Source organism: Amphibalanus amphitrite, unplaced genomic scaffold, assembly GCF_019059575.1.
Source record: "Amphibalanus amphitrite isolate SeventyFive unplaced genomic scaffold, NRLGWU_Aamphi_draft 000245F_arrow, whole genome shotgun sequence".
Classification (NCBI taxonomy): Eukaryota; Metazoa; Arthropoda; class Thecostraca; order Balanomorpha; family Balanidae; genus Amphibalanus; species Amphibalanus amphitrite.
The window spans coordinates 281,916-304,537 of NW_024881740.1; the positions used below are offsets into that span (position 1 = coordinate 281,916).

The 22,622-nt window shown below is 51.2% G+C and overlaps 1 protein-coding gene across 1 annotated transcript in view; it reads right to left on the minus strand.

Moving 5' to 3' along the window:
- The window catches only part of LOC122386273 (basement membrane-specific heparan sulfate proteoglycan core protein-like), a 29,436-nt gene extending 11,942 nt beyond the window's left edge, over positions 1–17,494 (minus strand). The window contains exons 1-19 of the mRNA XM_043375311.1: positions 17,350–17,494; positions 15,263–15,391; positions 13,837–13,968; positions 13,194–13,310; positions 12,749–12,902; positions 12,065–12,314; positions 11,725–11,850; positions 10,859–11,008; positions 10,440–10,615; positions 10,017–10,164; positions 9,564–9,739; positions 9,198–9,334; positions 8,828–8,898; positions 8,564–8,704; positions 8,180–8,317; positions 3,647–3,784; positions 3,177–3,379; positions 2,671–2,767; positions 1,789–1,917 (exon numbers count right to left, since the gene is read on the minus strand). Coding sequence (XP_043231246.1) covers positions 1,789–1,917; positions 2,671–2,767; positions 3,177–3,379; positions 3,647–3,784; positions 8,180–8,317; positions 8,564–8,704; positions 8,828–8,898; positions 9,198–9,334; positions 9,564–9,739; positions 10,017–10,164; positions 10,440–10,615; positions 10,859–11,008; positions 11,725–11,850; positions 12,065–12,314; positions 12,749–12,902; positions 13,194–13,310; positions 13,837–13,968; positions 15,263–15,391; positions 17,350–17,425 — 2,688 coding nt within the window. The 5' untranslated portion in view covers positions 17,426–17,494. The remainder of the gene's footprint in view (positions 1–1,788; positions 1,918–2,670; positions 2,768–3,176; positions 3,380–3,646; positions 3,785–8,179; positions 8,318–8,563; positions 8,705–8,827; positions 8,899–9,197; positions 9,335–9,563; positions 9,740–10,016; positions 10,165–10,439; positions 10,616–10,858; positions 11,009–11,724; positions 11,851–12,064; positions 12,315–12,748; positions 12,903–13,193; positions 13,311–13,836; positions 13,969–15,262; positions 15,392–17,349) is intronic.
- Between the last annotated feature and the right edge of the window lie 5,128 nt (positions 17,495–22,622).

Here is a 22,622-nt window from a genome sequence, read left to right on the forward strand (position 1 = left end):
TGACAATGCTTCAGCTCATTTATTTTGCGATAATCTCGATTCAGTGCTCTTGGTAGATTAAGAAAGCATCATTTTGAAAATTGTAAAGCACCATTGGCATCTAATGCAAGATCACGGGCGGAGCTATAAGCTTGCAACAACCGTAACCCCCATGTAAACGCGGCTTTCATAACTCGATTTCATAGCTTTGTCATTAGAGGGCAGTAGTACCGAGCGCCTGAAAGTTATGCTGCACCGCATGGCAGCGTTGACAGTTATTGTCGCTAGATGGCAATAATATCGAGCGCCTGAAAGTTATGCTGTGCCGCATGAGTGTTGACAGTTATTGTCGCTAGATGACAGGAGCATCGAGTGCCTGAAGGTGGGCTGTACTGCATGGCACAGTGTTGACACTCATAGTCGCTAGAGATGGCAATAACATCGAGCGCCTGAAAGTTATGCAGTGCCGCATGACAGTGTTGACAGTTATTGTCGCTAGGTGACAGGAGCATCGAGTGCCTGAAGGCAGGCTGTACCGCATGGCAGTGTTGACACTCATAGCCGCTAGATGGCAATAATATCGAGCGCCTGAAAGTTATGCTGTGCCGGATGACAGTGTTGACAGTTATTGTCGCTAGATGACAGGAGCATCGAGTGCCTGAGCCCTGAAGGTAGGCTGTACCGCATGGCACAGTGTTGACACTCATAGTCGCTAGATGGCAGGAGCATCGAGTGCCTGAAGGTAGGCTGTACCGCACGACACAGTGTTGACAGATATTGTCGCTAGATGACAGGAGCATCGAGCGCCTGAAGGTAGTCTGTACCGCACGACATAGTGTTGACAGATATTGTCGCTAGATAGCAGCAGCATTGAGCGCCTGAAGGTAGGCTGTACCGCACGACAGTGTTGACAGTTATTGTCGCTAGATGGCAGCAGCATCGAGCGCCTGAAGGCAGGCTGTACCGCACAGCACAGTGTTGACAGTTATTGTCGCTAGATGGCAGCAGCATTGAGCGCCTGAAGGTAGGCTGTACCGCACGACACAGTGTTGACAGTTATTGTCGCTAGATGGCAGGAACATCCAGCGCCTGGAGACAGGCTGTGCCGCATATCTCCGTTTTATTTTATTTTTATTTTTTCGCTAGCTGAAGTGGAAGTAAGCGGCTGCAAGTATGCTGTACTGCATGACACGCCTATTTGAGCCCTGAACTGGCCTGAAGCAGCCTGAAAGTCAGAATCGGGCTTCTCTTAAGCATGAATTTCGAAATACTGAAGGCAGCAAAGCTGAAAATCATTTCCCCCAAGTCAAAATTCGCTTTAAACTAGGCACGCTTCACACCGTTCCGTGCTTCTATCCTCAGGATACTGAAATCCTTCTCCTCCACGCCGCAACCCCCCTCCGGGCTGGACAGGCAACTTTATCTCATGCGGGCTGCTCCCTTGGAGCGGCACCGCTGCTCCCGAGGGAGCGCACCCCGTAGCCGGGTGCAGTGAGTACCTTGGGGCTGAGTGGCCTGTCCTCTGGACGGGCTCAGCCCCGGTGACTCACTAGGGTGCCTACTGCCTGCCCAGACCAATGTCTCCCCCTATATCCTATCATCCTCCCGGCTCTGAAATGGTCCCATCGGACCGAAAGGGCCTAACCCAACAAAACAAAACAAAAAGGCACGCTTCAGGTCTCGTTTGCACTCACCGGGCACTCATCTCAGAGGCTCAGACAGCAGAGGCACTCATCTTAGAGGCTCAGAGAGCTGCGGCGCTCACCAAACACTCACCAGACAATCACCTCAGACAGCTGCGGCACTCACCAGACACTCGCCGGTCTCGGCGTCGCACTCGTCACTCCTGCCTCCGCAGTTGCAGCGGACGCAGGTACGCAGGTACAGGCCAGACAGCGACCTCGTGTAGCCGACATCGCAGTCCTCGCACGATAGGCCCTGCACCACAGACAGCACATGATGGAGCGTGTCCGTGGTAGGCACCGCATGACAGTGCACAGAGACAACGCGCCGGAAGATTTATAGGTAACTGTTGGGTGGGTGTGTCTCGTTTTGTGCTTTCGTACTTGTAGTTTATTGAATTTTGATAATAAGTGCTAGTTCATAAAGTCAACATTGAAAAGCCTAGCAACGGAGAGACACGATGACTCCTTTTAGACCATGAAAAAGAACTCTTTTGCTGAAAATTGGGCCTACTTTTCGGCAGTTTAAACAGCTATTGTCGTTAACCCTTGTATGGGCTATTATGGGCTTTTCAATTTTATGGGCTATTCAACAGCTAATCCTTTTATGGGCTATTCACTGCAATCAATCCGTTTTCATATAAACAGAAGAGACATATTCACATTTCTTGAAATTCTTTTTTATGCCTAAATTCACAGTATCCTAATCGTCCTAATTGCTTGATTTTGAACGCTCGGGACGCTGTTTTCTAGACAGGCGATACACTGAGTCAGGAGGGGACTGGCAGCTTCAGTTCCCACTCACCCGGTACCCCTCGGGACAGCTGCACTGCTCCACAGCTCAGTGCTTACTCACCCGGTACCCCTCGGGACAGCTGCACTGCTCCACAGCTCAGTGCTTACTCACCCGGTACCCCTCGGGACAGCTGCACTGCTCCACAGCTCAGTGCTTACTCACCCGGTACCCCTCGGGACAGCTGCACTGCTCCATTGTTCAGTTCCCACTCACCCGGTACCCCTCGGGACAGCTGCACTGCTCCACGGCGTACGCCTGCTCCTGACCGGTGAAACGCTGCGTCGCCGTGTCCATCTCCACGCCAGACAACCTGAAATGAACGGGCCACGGTCGGGTTTCGGTTGGGTGAGACTCAGATTGGTTTCGAGACGCCGAAGAAAGGTAAAAAAGTGTGAAATGCATGTGCGTAAGCAGCCGAGTGAAATGCTTAGCCTCCGGTTGCCTCGTTATACTTAGCAATAACGAAGCAGCTTCAGCAACGAAGCAGCGAAGAGTAGCGATGTAGGTAGCACATCACTCCTTTTCGCTAAATATGTTATCGTTAACATATATATTGACCACCAGGAGTTAAAATTCAGGAATCAACAGTACTCTATCCATGTTTGGCCTTATTCATCAAACCCTGTCACCGTCTGGGGAGTCACACCGACTCCCCAGTCTGAGGAGTCACACCGGCTCTCCAGCAGCCGTCTGCCAGAGCTGCAGACACCGGTCCTCACCTGGCCTCTGAGGCGCCGCGCGCGTCCGCCGCCTTGAAGATGACGTACTCGAGGTCGGCCAGGGCGATCAGCAGGTGCTCGCGGTCCACCGGTCCGCCGTCGTCCCGACGCCAGGCGGTCTCCACCATGGGGACGGAGAGCGAGATGGGCCGGCCGGCCGGCAGACCGCCCGAGACCAGGTGGCCCAGACGCACGTCGTTACCCTGCCGGCAGCGGCAAATATGACGTCTAATCAGTTGCTTTCTCCTTGATTATTTATCTAGCATTAGGATAAGAATATGAAAATAAATTAGTTATGGTTAGGAAAAGAATTAGTTAAATTAGTTAGGGATACGTATTGACCTATTTTAGTCATCTTTTGGCAGTCATTGCGTACTAAGCTGCTCGTAGCTCTCACAAACGTTTTTTTTTTTATTGACGGTAAGTGACACTCTGCATCTTTAATCACTGCGAGGGCAGGCGTGACTCACGAAGATCTCGATGTCCGGGTAGTCTGGGAACGGCTGGCCCCCGTTGGGAGCCGAGTAGCTCATGTTGATGCTCAGGGAGCCACCGTAGGCAGTCACCTTATCGCCCAGGAACCGGGCCGGAAGGCTCCAGTACAGCGGCTGGTGACATGACACTCGGTTACAATCGGTACACTCGGATTATTGCAGCTATGTATATCTGAGAACAATGAAAAAGATAAACAAGAAAAGCTTATGTCAGGCTTCGTTTGATGCGATAAATTAACCCATTAGATACGCTTGGCAGCTTTTGCTGCCACAGGACAAAATAGCGCCGCATTCCTAAACGTTGCGGTGAACTTTCAAAGTTCTCACCCGAACGGAAGACCAAAACAATGCACGTCATGTGCGCTCCGAATTATTGATCGAGAAAGCGAATGTGCTGAGAAATAAATAATTTATCGCGGGGGTGCCAGGGGCGCGCGATGGCGGCCGTGCGGCGGACAGCAAAGAGGTCAGTTGCGAAGGTGGTGTGAATAAATGTTACCTTTTTATTATTGATTATTGTAAAGAAATGTGTGATTATCAATGGGAAGGGCTTAGGTGCGACATAAATTTCCCTAAGTATCGCCAATCGTACGTTATATTTAAGTGGCAGCAAAAGCTGCCAACCGTATCTTACGTAGTCAAGAATGGAGCAGTTACGTCCTTTTTGCTATGCCATTCGTAAGTGAGCGACAATGTCTGGCTTTATGGCTCATAGTGTAATGCCCCAGTTCTTTGCCTTTCCAAAAATGGTCATTACCGGGGTTTCCGCTATTTATTCTTGTCTGCAGAGCATTGCATACCAACACACTACCAGGCGTGTAATGTATTCCGCCATTGCTGAAGCAGGGACGTTGAACGGAGTGGTGCGGACAAACTGTCATCAGAGGCGCCACCCCTCAAGGGGCGCGCCGTCGCCTAAGGGAAGGTGGTGCCGTGGCTCTATAGATGAACGGGAAGAGGGGCGCCTGCTAGGCCTGCCGCCTTTTGGGGCGCCTTTGAGGCCTAACTATGGGGTCGCCCCCGCCCCCCGCCCCGCTCCCGCCCCTCATGCAAAAGAGGGGCGCCTACGAAGGTCATGGCCATAATGGCGCATCTGCACGAAAGAGGGGCGCCTGCACGCCGAAGAGGGGCGCCTATGAAGCCCAATGGGGCGCCTCTACGAGAAAGAGGGACACCTGTAAGGTCTATGGGGGTGCATGTAATGTCCATAGGGCACCTTTATGCGAAAGAGGGGCGCATCGCATATGAAAAAGAGGCGCATTGCACAAGAAAGAGGGGCGCCTCTGAGACCTATAGGGGCGCCTTTGATGACCAAATGGGCGCTTACATGGGAAAGAGGGGTGCCTATAAAGCTTAAAGGGACGTCCTCCATGTGAAAAAGGGGCGCCTGGGACTTGAGCGCCCTTCCGAGCTGTCCGAGGTCGCCGGAAAGTTTGTATATGTCCAGCTCCTGCTGCACTAACATGATGATAGTGGCAGTGGCAAAACGGGTGTCTACTAATTTTTGGCACAAAAGTTTGATTTATTTTTATTTACACTAACGTCACCCAATGTCACTGAAATTCTTTGCATATGAAGACCTAACAATTGTGCACGCGTCACAACATTTTTATTTTATTTTCGTGCAATATTCACTTATCATGGAGACTTTGACTAAAACGCAGGTTCGTGAATTTGTGGCCGATTTTGCCAAAGAACACCATTTCCTACCAAAAAGCGAGCTTGTGTCACGGCTGGAGGTAGCAGGAGTGTCGAGAAGAACTGCCTACCGTATATTAAAGAACATTGAGACGAGGGGTAGCAGTAAGCACGCCGGTTAAGGGAAAGCTGGCGCAAAACCCTCCAAACTTGGGCCCCAGAAGAAGCGCCTTCTTTTGAATGCCGCCAAGGGACGCGTTGGAACATCCCTGCGCGTGCTGGCCCGGCGTTTTGGCGTATCTCATCAGTATGTGGCGAAAATCCTTCATGAGAACAACATAAAGCATTAGAAAAGGATCAAGGTGCCCGAGGTCACTCCTGAGCAAGAAAAGCGGCAGAAGACCCGGATAAGACGGCTGGCCCGTGGGTCGTTCTCGAGGAACGCCGAACTGGAGGTGGTCATGGATGATGAGAGCTATTTTACGTTCTCAGGAAGTGATATGCCCGCAAACTCCGGCTTCTACGCTGGCCCTGGAGGAGACGTACCGGATGACGTCAGATTCCGGCCTGTGGGAAAGTTCCCGAGAAAGCTTCTCGTCTGGGTGGCGATCTCTCCCAGGGGGTGTCAAGCCCTGTCATCTGCCCGAGCCGCACCAACGTAGGGGGCGACTTCTACCGCCAAGAGTGTCTCCAGAAGAAACTTTACCCATTTTTGAGAGAACAGTACCCTCATGGTGGGTTTATCTTTTTGCCAGACCTGGCAGCGGCCCACCATGCCAAGAAAACGGTCACCCTTCTGGAGGAGGCTGGGGTGCCGTTTGTTGCGCGTGATGAAAACCCGCCCTGCGTGCCTCAGCTGCGCCCCATCGAGGACTTCTGGGGCATCGTCAAGCAGGAAGTTTACAAGGGCGGATGGAGAGCGGCATCAGAAGTCCAGCTGAAGAACCGTATTCAGAGGGTTCTTCGTTCGATCCGAGAGGAGCTGCCGCGCACCATGATGGAGAGGGTCCCGGAGCGCGTGCGCCGTGCCGAGCGACGAGGAGTCAACAGCAGCCTGCACTGATCAGATAGCGTTAAGTATGAGTGCTTCCAACCATGTGTGAATTTTGGTGACGTTTGAACAAAATATATGTGATTTATGAGACATTTAGTTTTGTGCCAAAAATTAGTAGACACCCGTTACCCTCCAAAAAAAAATCGATTGGATTTAGGCCAGGACTGTTCCCTAGCCCAGTGTCCTTCCCCCAGATATCGGACAGATGGTCCTGGCACCGCCTAGTTCCGGAAGATCGATGAGATGGAGTACCTACCGTCCAGCATGAAAATGCTGTCCGACCTGCGGGACACCATGCGCCGTTGGAGCACGGGGTAGTGGTCTTTTAATGCCAAATGCACGCTTTCAGCATGTTTTCTAGGTAGTAGTCGGGATCGACTTCGTCTTTTGCTAGATCACGTCCAGCTGGTTCAGCTCAGGCCCTGTTAGGACATCGAGATCGTTCGACATACCATTGCGGCGAGAATTTTTCGCAGAAGTCTGTCGGAACTTGGGCCGCGTTTTCAGCCCATACTTGTTTTGGGGGTCCGTGTGGTGAAACCATTGAAACGGAGACTCGTCGCCGAACTAGACCCGCTTCTACATACCTACTCCGTTTCCACTCTTCTACCGGCCAGATTCTCCGTTTCGTGCAAATCTGAGGGCTCTGGGCTTGCTGATTTTCGTTATTTTGGCCGCACCAATAGTCAAGCGCCTTCAGTCCAACGGCGTTCCTCCCTTATCAATGGACAACATTATCCGAGTGATCATTATGAATAAGACTTCAGATTCTCCGCAGAATGGTCAGACTTCCCAGGTCCTTTCTTCATAACGATCTTGGCGACGGTTGAGACGCAGGAGGACCATGATGATTGGGGCTTATGCGAGACGCTACTTGTCCCTAAACTTCTTCCACCAGCGCTTGTTGGTGAAAACGGGGGCTTAGAAGTGTGAGGCAGCGTCCTTCCATGTGTTGCCACTTGCCAGCTTGGAGCATGCCAACAGCGCAACTACGAACCTCTCAGTAAAGCTAAACCTTCATGCTTAGACGTTCAGTAAATGCGCCGTTCAATGGTCAAACAATTACCCATGCCAGTGACCTCCATTGGTAAAGGTCAGCTTTTCAGATAATCTCCGCTTCAGAGAAAGACTCAGGGACACAATTCGTTGAAAGGAACGCGATATTTAGGAGCACATTGGAAACACGCCAAGTTGCTTTAAATAAACGGTCGACGGAAGTCATAAAAACCTTCGTCGCATGCTATATAAGATTTTGTGGGGAGGGGAAGCGCGTGTGAGCTGAAATAATGAGAGAAAGAACATGAGCTCTCAGAACGAGCTGAATTGTTAGCTGAGGTCTGGATTTTGAGTTCATTGTTCTTGAGAATTATTGGCTACGGTCGTTATTTGCAGGCTACGGTCGAATGGAAATCCGAACAATTACACATATTCAAGATCATATCTGGTACGTAAATAAAATAGTTCGTGAAAATTGTACATGCACCAACAGGAGACACTCTGTGGCAAAGGTTGTTGGTATCGAAAGATTATTTCCTCGCGGTTTTGATATGTTTGTGCTTTGAAATGTGACAAACCACTCCATTTTTGACTATGTAAGATACGCTTGGCAGCAAAAGCTGCCAGACCGGAAACGTACATTTCCGGTTTCGTGATCTGGCTAAAAATGCACATGTATTCTCCTTAAGGAAGCCTGACAAACATATGTTAAAATCGCAGTGAAAGTCGACAAAAAAAGTTTTCGGCTCTAATGGGTTAATTACATGCAGCTGAATTGCATTGATTTATTTCTGTATGCGGCCTCGCTGTTGGCTCGTTACCTTGTCCCCGAGCCTGTCCAGGCCCTTGAACACCAGCTGCTGGTCTCGCCGGTCCAGACTGACGCCGTCAAAGGTCTCCTCCACGAGGTCGTCGGTCAGCCGGACACCCTGAGTGTCGGTCACAAACACGGCCGACTCCTGGCGGCAGACGCGCGACAATCTATTCGTCACGTAACCCCTGGCAGACCCTTCAACTCTTGCACACAAAGCTGTCATTTTGTGCAGTTAACACGCTCGCCTATACTGTATACGTACAGCTGCCATTTTTCTGTACTTGTTCGTGCTCTGACCTAGCATTTTAATGACAAGTCTCTACTTAGTACCGCACTGACCGTCTGCAGCATACTGACCTGTGTATCATTCTGCACTGTCGTCAGCACCTACCTGGCGCCGGTACCACTGGGAGGAGGTGCACTGGTCCGTCACGCCCGAGCAGAAGCAGTTGATGCAGCCGTACTGGTTGCTGGGACTCAGGTAGAAGGCTCTCTGGACGCACTGGTCACAGAGGCGTCCGGTCACAAACTCCTGAAACACACGCCCGGTGCACGGTTAGGGACTGGCCCGGCTCAGGGCTGGGTTGTAACGGTTACCGCTGGTATGTTACAGTCCTACCCGGTATGTCGGTGATGACACGCCATCCATACTGACCTTGCAGTTGCACCGGCCAGTTCTGGGATCGGGATCCTCGGAGAGCGAGCCGGCCGGGTCACACTCGCCGCCTGCCGACGAAAAACACGAGAGGGACAGAAATCAGCTTTTGGATGAGCCAAACATCCATTCAGGTGTCCCATGGTGGCTAATAAAGGAGAGACCTGTATTTTATTTTGATCGAAACAAGGTTGTGTCCCTTGGTAACTCACCCGCAGGAGACTTTTTATTTTATTTTGATCGGAACATTTCTCGCTTTATTTGTTCTAGCTACCTCTTGTTAGCTACTTCACCTGGTCTGCAGGGTCAGGACGAGTCACCGCGGACGGGTCGCCGCGGGACGGGTTACCGCTGAACAAACAGACCTCACCTCGTCTGCAGGGCTCGCCGCGCGACGGGTCGCCGCGGTAGCCGGCCGCGCAGCGCTCACACCGGCGTCCTCCGTACCCGGGGTCACAGTTACACGTCACCTGGTCGTCCGAGTCAAGGTAGCATGTCTGGCCGAATCTGTGAGGAAATACGCTTAGATTAGCACTTCTGATGAACTTTGTAGCATTTGCACTATTTTTAACCATATGGAGTGTATGTTGGAAATTTCGCAAGTACTTAATTGGTCCGAACTAATAAAAAATAGCAGGCAATAATGCGAAATCTCGAAAGACAACGGGTCTCCTTGAGATAGCAATAGCATCGCGCAGAACTCAGAAGTATGCCTTATGTCGCCGGCGGCACTCACTGCTGCTGTCCGCCGGGGCAGGGGCAGGGCCGACAGGGAATGCCGCGCCGAGGGTCGCCATATTCTCCGTCCCTGCAGCGCTCAGGGACGGGCGGCGGCGTCGGGCGCGGCGACTCACAGGTGCCCAGGCTCAGTCGGTCCGCGCTGGGCTGGCGCTCGTAGCCGGGTGCACACTCCTGCGCAGATGGGGTCGCGTGTCGGAGGAGCATAATAATACAGCAGCGCGTCAGCAAAGAGAACAATCGCAGATTCCGGTGTCAGAGATATAGATGAGAGTTGCAAGAGACATGCATGGAGATAAATCACAGCAAACAATCGGAAGTATCATTTTCGGCACGAATAAAACAGACAGACAGGTACTTACACGCAGGCAGACTTGACTGACAAACACAAGCAGATAGACACTAGACACCCTCCCCCCTCCAACACACACACACACACACACACACACACCTCGCAGGAGTTGCCTGTGTAGCCGGGCGGACAGCGGCACTGTTCGACCAGCGCCGCCGGCCCCTGTGGCGTCTGCGACCTGATCGCCGTGTCCAGCCGGACTCCGCTCAGCACCACGGTAGAGCCCGGCGGAGACGTCGGCGGCGCCCTGCGTGGCAAGTGAACAGCGCAGCTCAGCAGTTTGATTATTTATTGACGAATAAGTAAATCGCAACCGAAACGAACGGGAAACGAATACAATTACCTACGTTAAATGTTATTTGCTGGCTATGTCTGTAATGGCATTCTTTTAAAAAAATATTACAGGCAATATCAATCCTGACGGCAAAAATAATCGTTTAATTTCGAAAAAAAGAGAAACCTTTCAGCAGGCTACTAAATTTGTTTCCGTCATAATGCAAATTCCGACCTTTTACTGCTTACCTGATGTAGAATCCCTCCACGTTCTGAAGAGTCATCATGATCTCGTCTCGCGAGGCCAGCTGCGGCTCGCGGTCGAACCTCGACGATGAGTAGAAGCTGCCCACGTCCATTCGGATGATAAAGTCTCCGCCGGCCGGCTGAATGTCGGCTCGGTACCACAGCGTGATACCGTTACCCTGACAGACACGGAATGCCGCGTCAGATCGTGAGTGCGCAGCGCTGCGTTACCGTGACAATTCCGGGCAACAAGTCATTAGTTTTGATGGTACGTACTTACCTACGTTTTTCATGTGCTCATTTTATTGTTTTCGCTGATGAGCTAAGCTCTGCACGTTAACTGTCGCAGCTGATTTATTTGTCCGGTCACTACCGCTCGTCATAGCGAGTTCAAGATTCCAGCCAGTCCGCCCAGTGTATACCTGGATGACGACCTCCGGAGCGCCGTCCGACGGCGGCTCCTGGCTCAGGGAGAAGCGCAGGTAGCCGCCGTAGCTGTTGAGCAGGTTTCCTGTGTGGGAGCTCGGCAAGCCAAAGTAGCTGTCCGAGTCAAACAGCTGCGGTGGCCGGACCTGGAATTGTGAACAGGTGAACTCATTAATTCCTTACTCTGGTATGTTTGGTATCCTCAATAATCTTCATCTCTTTATATAAAATTAAAAGAAGTTTGAGATTCTTTATCGTGTTTTAGAACTATGAAAAGTAACCCAGTAACCACATTTGAAATACCCATGTTTCTTTCATTCACAAGGAACCATTAGAGCATCACTTTATAGAATGTCTCTGAAAAGGATAAGTCAATTCAGATGCCTAAACAAAATTATCATCATCTTCATAAATGACTTCTTGCTTGGAGATAAGCCAGCATCAATCAGAATTCTACGCCGTTCCGGCAATGCGCCTTCCGGACGAGCGCCTTCGGCAATACGCCGGCGAGACGATAAACGTAAATGCGCTTGGTATGCTGCGCCGCATCACACGGGTGTCGTGCGGTGCAGTCTACCTTCCTGTTTCACCGCGCCGCCCGACTGAAAACGGCGAGGCGAATTGGCGGTGCAGCGCTGATAGATTACCATAGTAGAGGCACATGAAAACTTAAATATACGAAAATCGATTTCAATGATAGCGCAAGCATTTCAGATGCTTTGAGAAAGATATCTGTCCTGAAAGTTATGCTCTCAGAAATTATGAATAAATACATATTCACTTGCTCACTACTCTCGGCAAGTGAATCGGAGTAAGTTAACGCCACGGAGCTGTCTCTCGTCATCCACTGCTCGACGGTCACCTGAATCTCGCCCTGCCGGCCGGGGTAGGGCCGCTCTCTGAGCCGCTGAATCTCCCAGGCGTCCTGCGATCCCGGCACCGAGTCTATGCTGTGCAGTGAGACTGCGCTCGGGTCGGGCGCCGGCAGCTGTCGAAACCGCATGCACAGGTCAAAACAGTAATATTCATAATTTGAATCACGCTGAAATCGCATCAACAGCACCATGATCATTTTTCATAGAAATTATTTTTAACGTATTAGCAGGTATAATATTAAACGGCGCCAACTACATCACACCTAAAGGGCTGCACCGAAAACTGTCACGTTTCATTAACAGCTCAACTCAGTCCTGCACGCCCACCTCTGATACGAAGAGCGCCGAGCTGGCGCAGTCAGTGGAGACGCCGAAGCAGAAGCAGCGCCGGCAGTCGTCGTTGGTGAGCGCGGCGCTATTGAACTCGGGCGGCTGACAGATGCCGCCGTTGGTCACCACCACATTGGTGTCGGGCACGGCGAACACCACACCCTGCGTGTTGATGGCCTCGCACGAGTAGGCGCCCTGGTCAGAGACGGCCGCGTCCGGACAGGTGAGCGTACCGCGGCCCTCCACGCTGCCGAGCCGAGATACAGTCAGGAAGCGTACCGCGGCCCTCCACACTGCCGAGCCGGGACACGGTCAGCAAGGGGAAAGTGGCACAGCTGCAGTGCAACAGAGCTAAGAGCACATCAGACAAGACTGCATTGTTCAAATGTATTTCTATTAATGCCTTCCGAGTGCAGAATATGTCATCATATGATATCTGACATCCTTATCAACCGCGTCTTTTACTTCTTTAATTTTGCTCATACCTTTCTTTATCAACATAGCTATTTGTCTTTTGGTACACCTACTTATACTGAATATTTTATACCCATCTATCCCTTCTATTCTCTCCCTTGTCTCTCATCCTCTGTCTCACACTCTTCCCCTCCTTTCTCTCTCTCCTTCTTTCTCTCTCTCCCTCTCTCTCTCTCTCTCTCTCTCTATCTCTCTCTCCCTCCCCACCTCTCCTGTCGGCACTTCTCGGGCACGTGTCGCCAGTTTCTTCTCCAAGAGATCTCCGGAGTGGGGGTGCCCACGGCCCGGCACCGGATCACGAACACCCCGCCAATGCTGATGACACTCACTGCCGGCGGCTGTTCGACAATGGTCGGCGCCACTGCCGGCCGCAGCACAACGTTAGGTCACCGAGGTCAACCAGCAGAAGGCATGCCGCAAACAGCACGCTATGTAAATAAACAAGGAGTGCTAAGTATAGTGTTTCATATCTGGATTCTGGAGCGACTTTTTTACGAGACGACACTGTTTTGACTGCCACTGACGGCTGCGGATGTTATTGAGGATGACTTCACTCGTGTTTGTGTGTTACTGGCTCGGAGCAGCCCTGCTTTGCGGACGGCCGGCGGTGAGGTGGCCTGTCAATTCCCGCGCTGCGGAGCGTGTCACGTACCACAGCCGCGCTCGTCACTGGCGTCCAGACAGTCGTTTTGGCCGTCACACTGGAAGGAGCGCGGGATGCACTGGAGCCGGTCGGCGCACTGGAACTCACTGGCGGTGCACCGCGAGCCTGGGAGGGCAGCAGAGACAGACGTAGCATGGTTAGAGGGGACAGACAACGGCTGTCGTCGGGAAAGATAGAATACAAACAACGATACCGAGGGAAAGAGGACGAAGGAGAGAGAATAGCCTAGAATATGTAGGTTAGGTATAGAGAGACTAAAAGAGTAGAAAGAAGAGGGAGAGAGAATGGTAGAACAAGATAATCGTTATCAAGTCGACGTAGAATTATGTGTATCACGCTCCACTTGTTACGGCCAAGGATGCACGACAGTCAGACTGAGCCTCACAGCTGAAAACCAGACGGCAGACGATATCGTTCTCTCTCTCTCTCTCTCTCTCTCTCTCTCTCTCTCTCTCTCTCTCTCTCTCTCTCTCTCTCTCTCTCTCTCTCACTCTCACTCTCTCTCACTCTCACTCTCACTCTCTCTCTCTCTCACTCTCACTCTCACTCTCACTCTCACTCTCACTCTCTCTCACTCTCTCTCTCTCTCTCTCTCTCTCTCTCTCTCTCTCTCTCTCTCTCCCTCTCTCACCCGGCACGCGCTGTTGACAGTCTCGCTCGTCTGTGTTGTCTCCGCAATCGTTGTCTCCGTCGCACCGCCAGTGTTTCATCGTGCATTTGCCGTTGTCGCACTGTAGTTCGTTGGGCTGACATCGGCTGGCTCCTGCGAGACAAGACAAATTAGAGTGGCGAAGACAATCATATGCTTGATAGCTCCAGTCAATGCTGAAGTGCTACCGTTTTATCATATTTCATCGTTCAACTTTGCGGCTGACCTATCTCTGCATTAGAATGGGCGCAGTGCAACTGCTTCAGTAAGATAGCACGGTTACTGTTCTCGCATGTACATTAGTGGCATTACTGTGATAACACCATTGGTACACTTTACACTTGAGTTCATGTACATACATACATACCAGTATAGCGCCTTTTGGGGCGATTAACGGAGCGAGCGAGAGGGTGGGCCTTGCACGTGCGAACTTGCGACGGGGTACCTCCAACTGACTTGTGCACGGCACCTTACTAACCGGTCTCTAACGATGTGCCAAATTTGAGCACAATCGGCCCAGCCGTTCTCGAGATCTGGAAGCGGCACCCTGCACGTGCGCACGTGCAAAATGGGTCCCAACTGACTTGTGCACGGCACCCTACTAACTGGTCCCTAACCGTGTACCAAATTTGAGCGCAATCAGTCCAGCCGTTCTCGAGATCTGGAATCGACCCCTGCACGTGCGCACGTGCAGCAGCACCCCAACTCTGGCACATGGATATGCATTGCCTAGTGGGTGCCTACCTACATGCCAACTTTCAGCGCAATCGGCCCAGTAGTTACCCAGATATTGCAACAATTACAAAAGTGACACCTCTTCGTTTTGCACGTGGCACGTGCATAAGGGGTCACCCACATGCATCGGGAATAGTCCAATACTTGGTAGAAGGAATGAAGCTACCCTACAAAAATTACCGCATGTAAATCGGTCAAGTGGTTCCTGAGATATAAGCGTCGCAGAATCGTGACCACGGCCGGCCGGCCGGCCGGCCGGCCGGCCGCTCATACTCAGAAATTTCTGTTATTCTACGTAAGACTCCGCTCGCTTCGCTCGCTCCGTAATGAAGTCACCGCGCCACCACGGAAATGCCCACGCGGCGGCGGCTCTGGTTGCAGTTCTGTCAGCGCAGCGCCGTCCGACCTGCATTCCTCCAGGCGCGTCCTTGGCCGCAGCAGGCGCGCGGCACGTACTGAGAGCTTATACGAGCGCCAGTGTTTACAACCAGAGTCCGGTGCTCCGGAGTGTTGGAATCGATCTGTCAGTCACGGCCGTCCCAGTGCGCCCAAAACCAGAACACCTCGCTGCATCCCGGTCTCTGCAACCTGCATGCATCAATCCTGCATCACTCCAGCACAATGCGTCTATACAAGGTATTCACGCCCGCAGCTGGGGTTCGGAGCTCCTTACCGCAGTCCAGTTCATCTGATCCGTCGACGCAGTCGGCGCGGCCGTCGCACAGACGACGGTAGTCGATGCAGCGTCCGTCGCCGCACGTGGCCTCGCCCTGCCCGCACCGACGCCGCACGGTGCGGTCATCTGAGGGGCGGGAGAGAGCGATCGGGCCAGTGCAGCTGTGCTTGCAGGGTAGATGTTGGCTAGATTTTGGGAGTCACAGATAAAAGGCAGCTTTTAGTGGTCCGTCGGCCATGTAACAGATGTTGTTAGATGACTAAATAATAGTTAAAGAGGTCGAGCTTAGAAAGAAACCTTAAGCAAACGACTTCACGTTTACCAAACGACTCCACTTAAATTGACGTCACAATTATCTTAGCTTAGCACCACCGATGAAAAGTGACGGGCATAAATGGTTCACTTTCCGACTAGTGGATGAAGATAGCGATACGCTTTTCATGCATGTATTTTCTAAAAATCTCATGGTTTCACCCAGGGCGTTTCACCTATAAAGATAAAATTGGTTACCTTTTTCAGAATTGCAACGTACGAAAAATGCGTTGCATTGTGTTACAAATTATATCTCAATTGGAAGAGAAATGGAACAGGTAACTAACTGACTGGTTTATCAAGTGCCGAAAAAACACTAAATCCCGGACTCTCACCATCGTGTCCTGCGCTTTATCTTTAGGTATGTATACTGAGCAGCGAGATCAACAGTGCTAAATCTGGGGACGGTCCGGCGTTCCTCTGATTTCGTTTCAAAAATGTAATGCAAATATTTCGAAGTAGTATATGTGTGTAGACTATGGTAGTACCTAGTCATACATGCATTAAGTGTAGGTACCTATGCATGCAGACGGTATCTGGTCATGTAAGGACATATTTATGTTAGGTATGAGGTTGTCGGCGGAGCCAACAATAGCATCATAAAGTTATTTGCTGGCTCCACCGATAACCTCATAACACATGGGCGGTATCGGGAGCTTGGCGGCTGCCGCCGCCCCCCCCCCCCCCCCCAAGGACTTTTCGCGATAGCTCCGAACACGCCGGTGATACGAGAGCTGAAACTTGGCAAACCTGACCTTTGGCCCAAGCAACATCTTACGACACCAATTGCATTTTCAGGTCAGGTCAGATCGCTGACCTATGACGTCATAAGTGAACCTCTGCACGGTCCTCAGATGTCGCAAATTCGCAACGCCCTCAGTGTCATGAGGAACTTTCACAAGGAGCTGAAACTTAAAAGATGTAGTATCCTCCAGAGGTCTCACAACTTGTATATCTCGGATTTTTCCTAAAGGTCATACGAGGTCAGGTCGGTCACGTGACCTCACCATTATAAGTCAATGGGAAAAAATGAAAACTGCTATTTTGGCACCGGGATTGATCTAATCCTAGCCCAACCACATGTTATCATGATTGCACGCAGTATGTACTTACAAGTTCCAATACATCACTTAAGCATCGCTGACCTTTCGCGGCGTCATTTATGACATCACTTGGATCATAGGCGTTTTCCGTCAATAGCTCCCGAATAAATTGGGCTAGCGAGTCGAAAAAACCACCAATTGACTCAAGAAGATCTGCCAAATCGAATGATATGCGAAATGACCTCCTTCGACCAGCTTCGTGACCTGGGGGCGCTGACCTGACATTGACCCGAGGTCAAGACCTCAAGCTGACCTCACCCGAACAAAAAGCATACCTACCATTCGACGCGCCTGAGCGAGGCGAACACGACTTGCCAAAATTGCGAATCTGTGGCCTTGTTTTTTTAACGAAATCATTTATGAAAAACTGAACCAGTGCCATGCGTCACTTGTCCTGACCTCAGAAGACTTACCGGTTGATCTGAAACCCTAAAATCGGGTACCAGTCGCTGCGTCTCATAACGGCGCACACGCACGTTTTTTTCCGCGACTCCTTAGCTCATCAGGGGCGAAAGGACGAGGGGGGTCGTACCCTCCCCCCTCGGCCGGCGCATATGTAGAAAACCAATAAGTCGGGCGAGGGTTAACCCTCGCCGGACCTATTGGTTTTCTCAACATACGATCATCATTGATCGGCGGCAGCTCACGGAGACCCGCTGGTGACCTTACCGGTCCGCTGCTGGGCGTAACCTGTCTGCACCAGCACCACCAGCAGCAGCGCCGTCACCAGCCACGGGAGCTGCATGGTCACCTCTCTCGGCGGCACCACACGGCTGGTGCCGGCCGCCGACTGCACTGCAGCGGCCGCGGCAGACGGCGGCGCCCGCTCTCAACACGGCACGCTCTCATGTAAATAAACACCATGATTCCCTCATCCGACCCGGCAGAGGCAGCACTCAGCAGTGCAATGTCACTTGGGTACTCGATCTATTTTGCACTGGAGATGCAACTTTAGAAGTCTTTGAAACCAACAACACAAAGCACAATTATTACATATATAAAAATCAAAATGTCCGTATGTATGTATGTATGTATGTGACGCGTCAGTCACGCTTGGCGGGCTATTGCTCCGGAACGGTGCGGGCTACGGGGGTGAAATTTTCGACTGAAGTCGGACGCGTGCATCTATTTGTCGTATCAACTTTTCGAGGGGGTGCGTGCAGCGGTGTGCACGTGGCGGGCGCATCTTTGCGGGATTTTGGGCCGCGGCCGGCTTCGAGCAGAGAGCACGTGCTACAGGCTCAGTTTCTTCGCTTGCCAAACTGAGCGAAATCAGAGCCGGCAGGTCACTGACCTTTGGCAATGAATACCGGAACAGAGCACCGCCGGCCAGGAGGAGACGCCAAATTTATTCTGGCAATAACTCGGCCGCTACTGGGCCGATTTTAATGAAAATTGATTCATTACGCTGCGCGTAATGCTGTCCCTCTTTACGCTGCGCGTAATGCTGTCCCTCTAGTTTACTTATATAAAAATCAAAATGTCCGTATGTATGTATGTATGTATGTGACGCGTCCGTCACGCTTGGCGGGCTATTGCTCCGGAACGGTGCGGGCTACGGGGGTGAAATTTTCGACTGAAGTCGGACGCGTGCATCTGTTTGTTGTATTAAATTTTGGAGGGGGTGCGTGGAGCGGTGTGCACGTGGCGGGCGCATCTTTGCGGGATTTTGGGCCGCGGCTGGCGCCGAGCAGAGAGCACGTGCCCTAGGCTCAGATTGTTCGCTGCGAAAATGAGGGAAAACAGAGTCGGAGGTCGTTGACCTTTGGCAATGAATACCGGAACAGAGCACCGCCGGCCAGGAGGAGACGCCAAATTTATTCTGGCCATAACTCGGCCGCTACTTGGCCGATTTTAATGAAAATTTATTTATTACGCTGCGCGTAATGCTGTCCCTCTAGTTACATATATAAAAATCAAAATTTCTCTACGTATGTAACGCGTCAGTTCCCTTTGGAGGGCTATTGCGAGGCGACGGTGCGTGTTGCGGGGATGAAATTTTGGCGCCGAGTCGGGCGCGTGCAACCATTTGTCGTATTAAATTTTGGTGGGGGTGCGCTCGGCGGTTTGCACGTGGCGGGCGCATCTTTGCGGGATTTGGGCCGCGGCCGGCTTCGAGCAGACGGCACGCGCCTTAGGCTCAGTTTCTTCGCTTTCAAAACTGAGGGAAATCAGAGCCGGAGGTCGTTGACCTTTGGCAACGAATACCGGAACAGAGCACCGCCGGCCAGGAGGAGACGCCAAATTTATTCTGGCCATAACTCGGCCGCTACCGGGCCGATTTTAATGAAAATTGATTTATTACGCTGCGCGTAATGCTGTCCCTCTTTACGCTGCGCGTAATGCTGTCCCTCTAGTTTACATATATAAAAATCAAAATGTCCGTATGTAACGCGTCAGTCACGCTTGGCGGGCTATTGCTCCGGAACGGTGCGGGCTACGGGGGTGAAATTTTCGACACAAGTCGGGCGCGTGCATCTGTTTGTTGTATTAAATTTTGGAGGGGGTGCGTGCAGCGGTGTGCACGTGGCGGGCGCATCTTTGCGGAATTTTGGCCGCGGCCGGCGCCGATCAGAGAGCACGCGCATTAGGCTCAGTTTCTTCGCTTGCCAAACTGAGCGAAATCAGAGCCGGCAGGTCACTGACCTTTGCCAATGAATACCGGAACAGGGCACCGCCGGCCAGGAGGAGACGCCAAATTTATTCTGGCAATAACTCGGCCGCTACTGGGCCGATTTTAATGAAAATTGATTTATTACGCTGCGCGTAATGCTGTCCCTCTAGTTACTCTTATAAAAATCAAAATGTCTGTACGTATGTATGTATGTAACGCGTCAGTTCCCTTTGGCGGGCTGTTGCGCGGCGACTGTGCGGGCTGCGGGGTTGAAATTTTCGGGCCGAGTCGGACGCGTGCAACCATTTGTCGTATTAAATTTTGGTGGGGGTGCGCTCGGTGGTTTGCACGTGGCGGGTGCATCTTTGCGGCATTTTGGGCCGCGGCCGACGGCGATCAGAGAGCACGCGCATTAGGCTCAGTTTCTTCGCTTTCAAAACTGAGCGAAATCAGAGCCGGAAGGTCACTGACCTTTGGCAATGAATACCGGAACAGGGCACCGCCGGCCAAGAGGAGTCACCAAATTTATTCTGGCCATAACTCGGCCGCTACTGGGCCGATTTTAATGAAAATTGATTTATTACGCTGCGCGTAATGCTGTCCCTCTAGTCACTTATATAAAAATCAAAACGTCTGTACGTATGTATGTATGTATGTATGTATGTATGTAACGCGTCAGTTCCCTTTGGCGGGCTGTTGCGCGGAGACGGTGCGGGTTGCGGGGGTGAAATTTTCGGGCCGAGTCGGACGCGTGCAACCATTTGTCGTATTAAATTTTGGTGGGGGTGCGCTCGGCGGTTTGCACGTGGCGGGCGCATCTTTGCAGCATTTTGGGCCGCGGCCGGCGCCGATCAGAGAGCACGCGCCTTAGGCTCAGTTTCATCGCTTGCAAAACCATGAGCGGAAACATCGCTGGGGGTCATTGACCTTTGGCAATGAATACCGGAACATTGCACCGCCGGCAAGGAGGAGACGCCAAATTTATTCTTGCAATAACTCGGCCGCTACTTGGCCGATTTTAATGAAAATTGATTTATTACGCTGCGCGTAATGCTGTCCCTCTAGTTACTTATATAAAAATCAAAACGTCTGTACGTATGTATGTATGTATGTATGTATGTATGTATGTAACGCGTCAGTTCCCTTTGGCGGGCTGTTGTGCGGAGACGGTGCGGGTTGCGGGGGTGAAATTTTCGGGCCGAGTCGGACGCGTGCAACCATTTGTCGTATTAAATTTTGGTGGGGGTGCGCTCGGCGGTTTGCACGTGGCGGGCGCATCTTTGCAGCATTTTGGGCCGCGGCTGGCGCCGATCAGTGAGCACGCGCCTTAGGCTCAGTTTCTTCGCTTGCAAAACCATGAGCGGAAACATCGCTGGGGGTCATTGACCTTTGGCAATGAATACCGGAACATCGCACCGCCGGCAAGGAGGAGACGCCAAATTTATTCTTGCAATAACTCGGCCGCTACTTGGCCGATTTTAATGAAAATTGATTTATTACGCTGCGCGTAATGCTGTCCCTCTTTACGCTGCGCGTAATGCTGTCCCTCTAGTCACTTATATAAAAATCAAAACGTCTGTACGTATGTATGTATGTATGTAACGTGTCAGTTCCCTTTGGCGGGCTGTTGCGCGGAGACGGTGCGGGTTGCGGGGGTGAAATTTTCGGGCCGAGTCGGACGCGTGCAACCATTTGTCGTATTAAATTTTGGTGGGGGTGCGCTCGGCGGTTTGCACGTGGCGGGCGCATCTTTGCAGCATTTTGGGCCGCGGCCGGCGCCGATCAGAGAGCACGCGCATTATCCTCAGTTTCTTCGCTTGCAAAACCATGAGCGGAAACATCGCTGGGGGTCATTGACCTTTGGCAATGAATACCGGAACATCGCACCGCCGGCAAGGAGGAGACGCCAAATTTATTCTTGCAATAACTCGGCCGCTACTTGGCCGATTTTAATGAAAATTGATTTATTACGCTGCGCGTAATGCTGTCCCTCTAGTCAAAAATAAAATATCAAATTACACTGTCGCCATGTATACCTGGGTACCTACCAATAAATATTTGGGACGGTTGGTCGAACTGGCCATTTTGTTCGGGACGACCGGAGTTGATAAACGGTCGGTACCGACTGCATAGGAGTTACCCACCAAAATGAGTAGGAGCATGGCCATTTTACTATGAAATGTTAGCACTTAGCGGGCATGCTGATGTGTCATGATTTAGATAACGTAGTTTCAGTCAACTGGCAAACCATTGGCCAGCTTTCGGGCTGACTGGCAAGGCCGATAGGGGAATGGACGGTTTCATACAACTGTGACAAGGATACTGCGAGCGAGCATCCGGCATTCTCTAAAAACGTTCTCTTTTCCGATTTTGCTTCATATGGTTCAGGTTTTTCTGTTATTTGCATACCTAGTTCTTTTTTCATTTGATGTTGTTTTGTTATCTTTCAATGCAACACGGCGTCAACGATCAAAATATGAATTTTGCGGATGCTGTTAAAATCAAGAAACCATTGGAATAATGGGACGGTAGCCGGGTAATTACCAAACGGCAACATAAGCACATGGCACAAAGAGTCACATAACTTTAACCCGCGCATGACTGGGGTATTTTCCATAACGCGAGTGACTGGGGGGGGGGGGGGCTCTCCAGAGCCCCCCCCCCCCTCCTCTCTCCGAAACTACTTGGCCGATCGCCAAAATTCAAACGGTGTCTGATAGCCCTGGAAAAACTGTCGAGCGAAACCTATTTTCATTGACCTCGAGGTCACCGATGACGTCACAGGTCAGGTCAAAGTAAAAATGATCGACATTTTTGTTAGTTCACAATTTAGGCTCTGACCGCCGGACCGCCGGTCCGATCAGGCTCATTTTTGGCTTACGCACTCCTTGACGGATGCCTTAGATACCCTGAGGGTACCAAACTTTTACTTCGAATTTTTAAGGTCAAGGCCAGGTCATCCTAGGTCACGAAAATTGTATATCATGTATCGGTCACGTGACGCATGTTTTATGGTCCATTTTACTCGTAGATTTCGAAAATAGTGTCGTCTGTGTCATTTGAGATCATTGTCAGCTGAATGTACAGGAGGTCAGGTCACTTTCAGGTCAGAAAAGGTCAAATTTTGAAAATGAAATTTTTCAACAAAAAAGGTGCCTATCAGATGCAGTTTGAGCTCAGGAACACAAAGGTGCCATTTATATTGCTGTACGACGTCAAAAAAGTACTGAAAATTGGATTTGAAAAACATAAAACTGTAAAATTTTGACAATAATGCGAATAACTTGGCTATTTTTGAGGGTATTGGGCTAAAACTTGCAAATGTAGT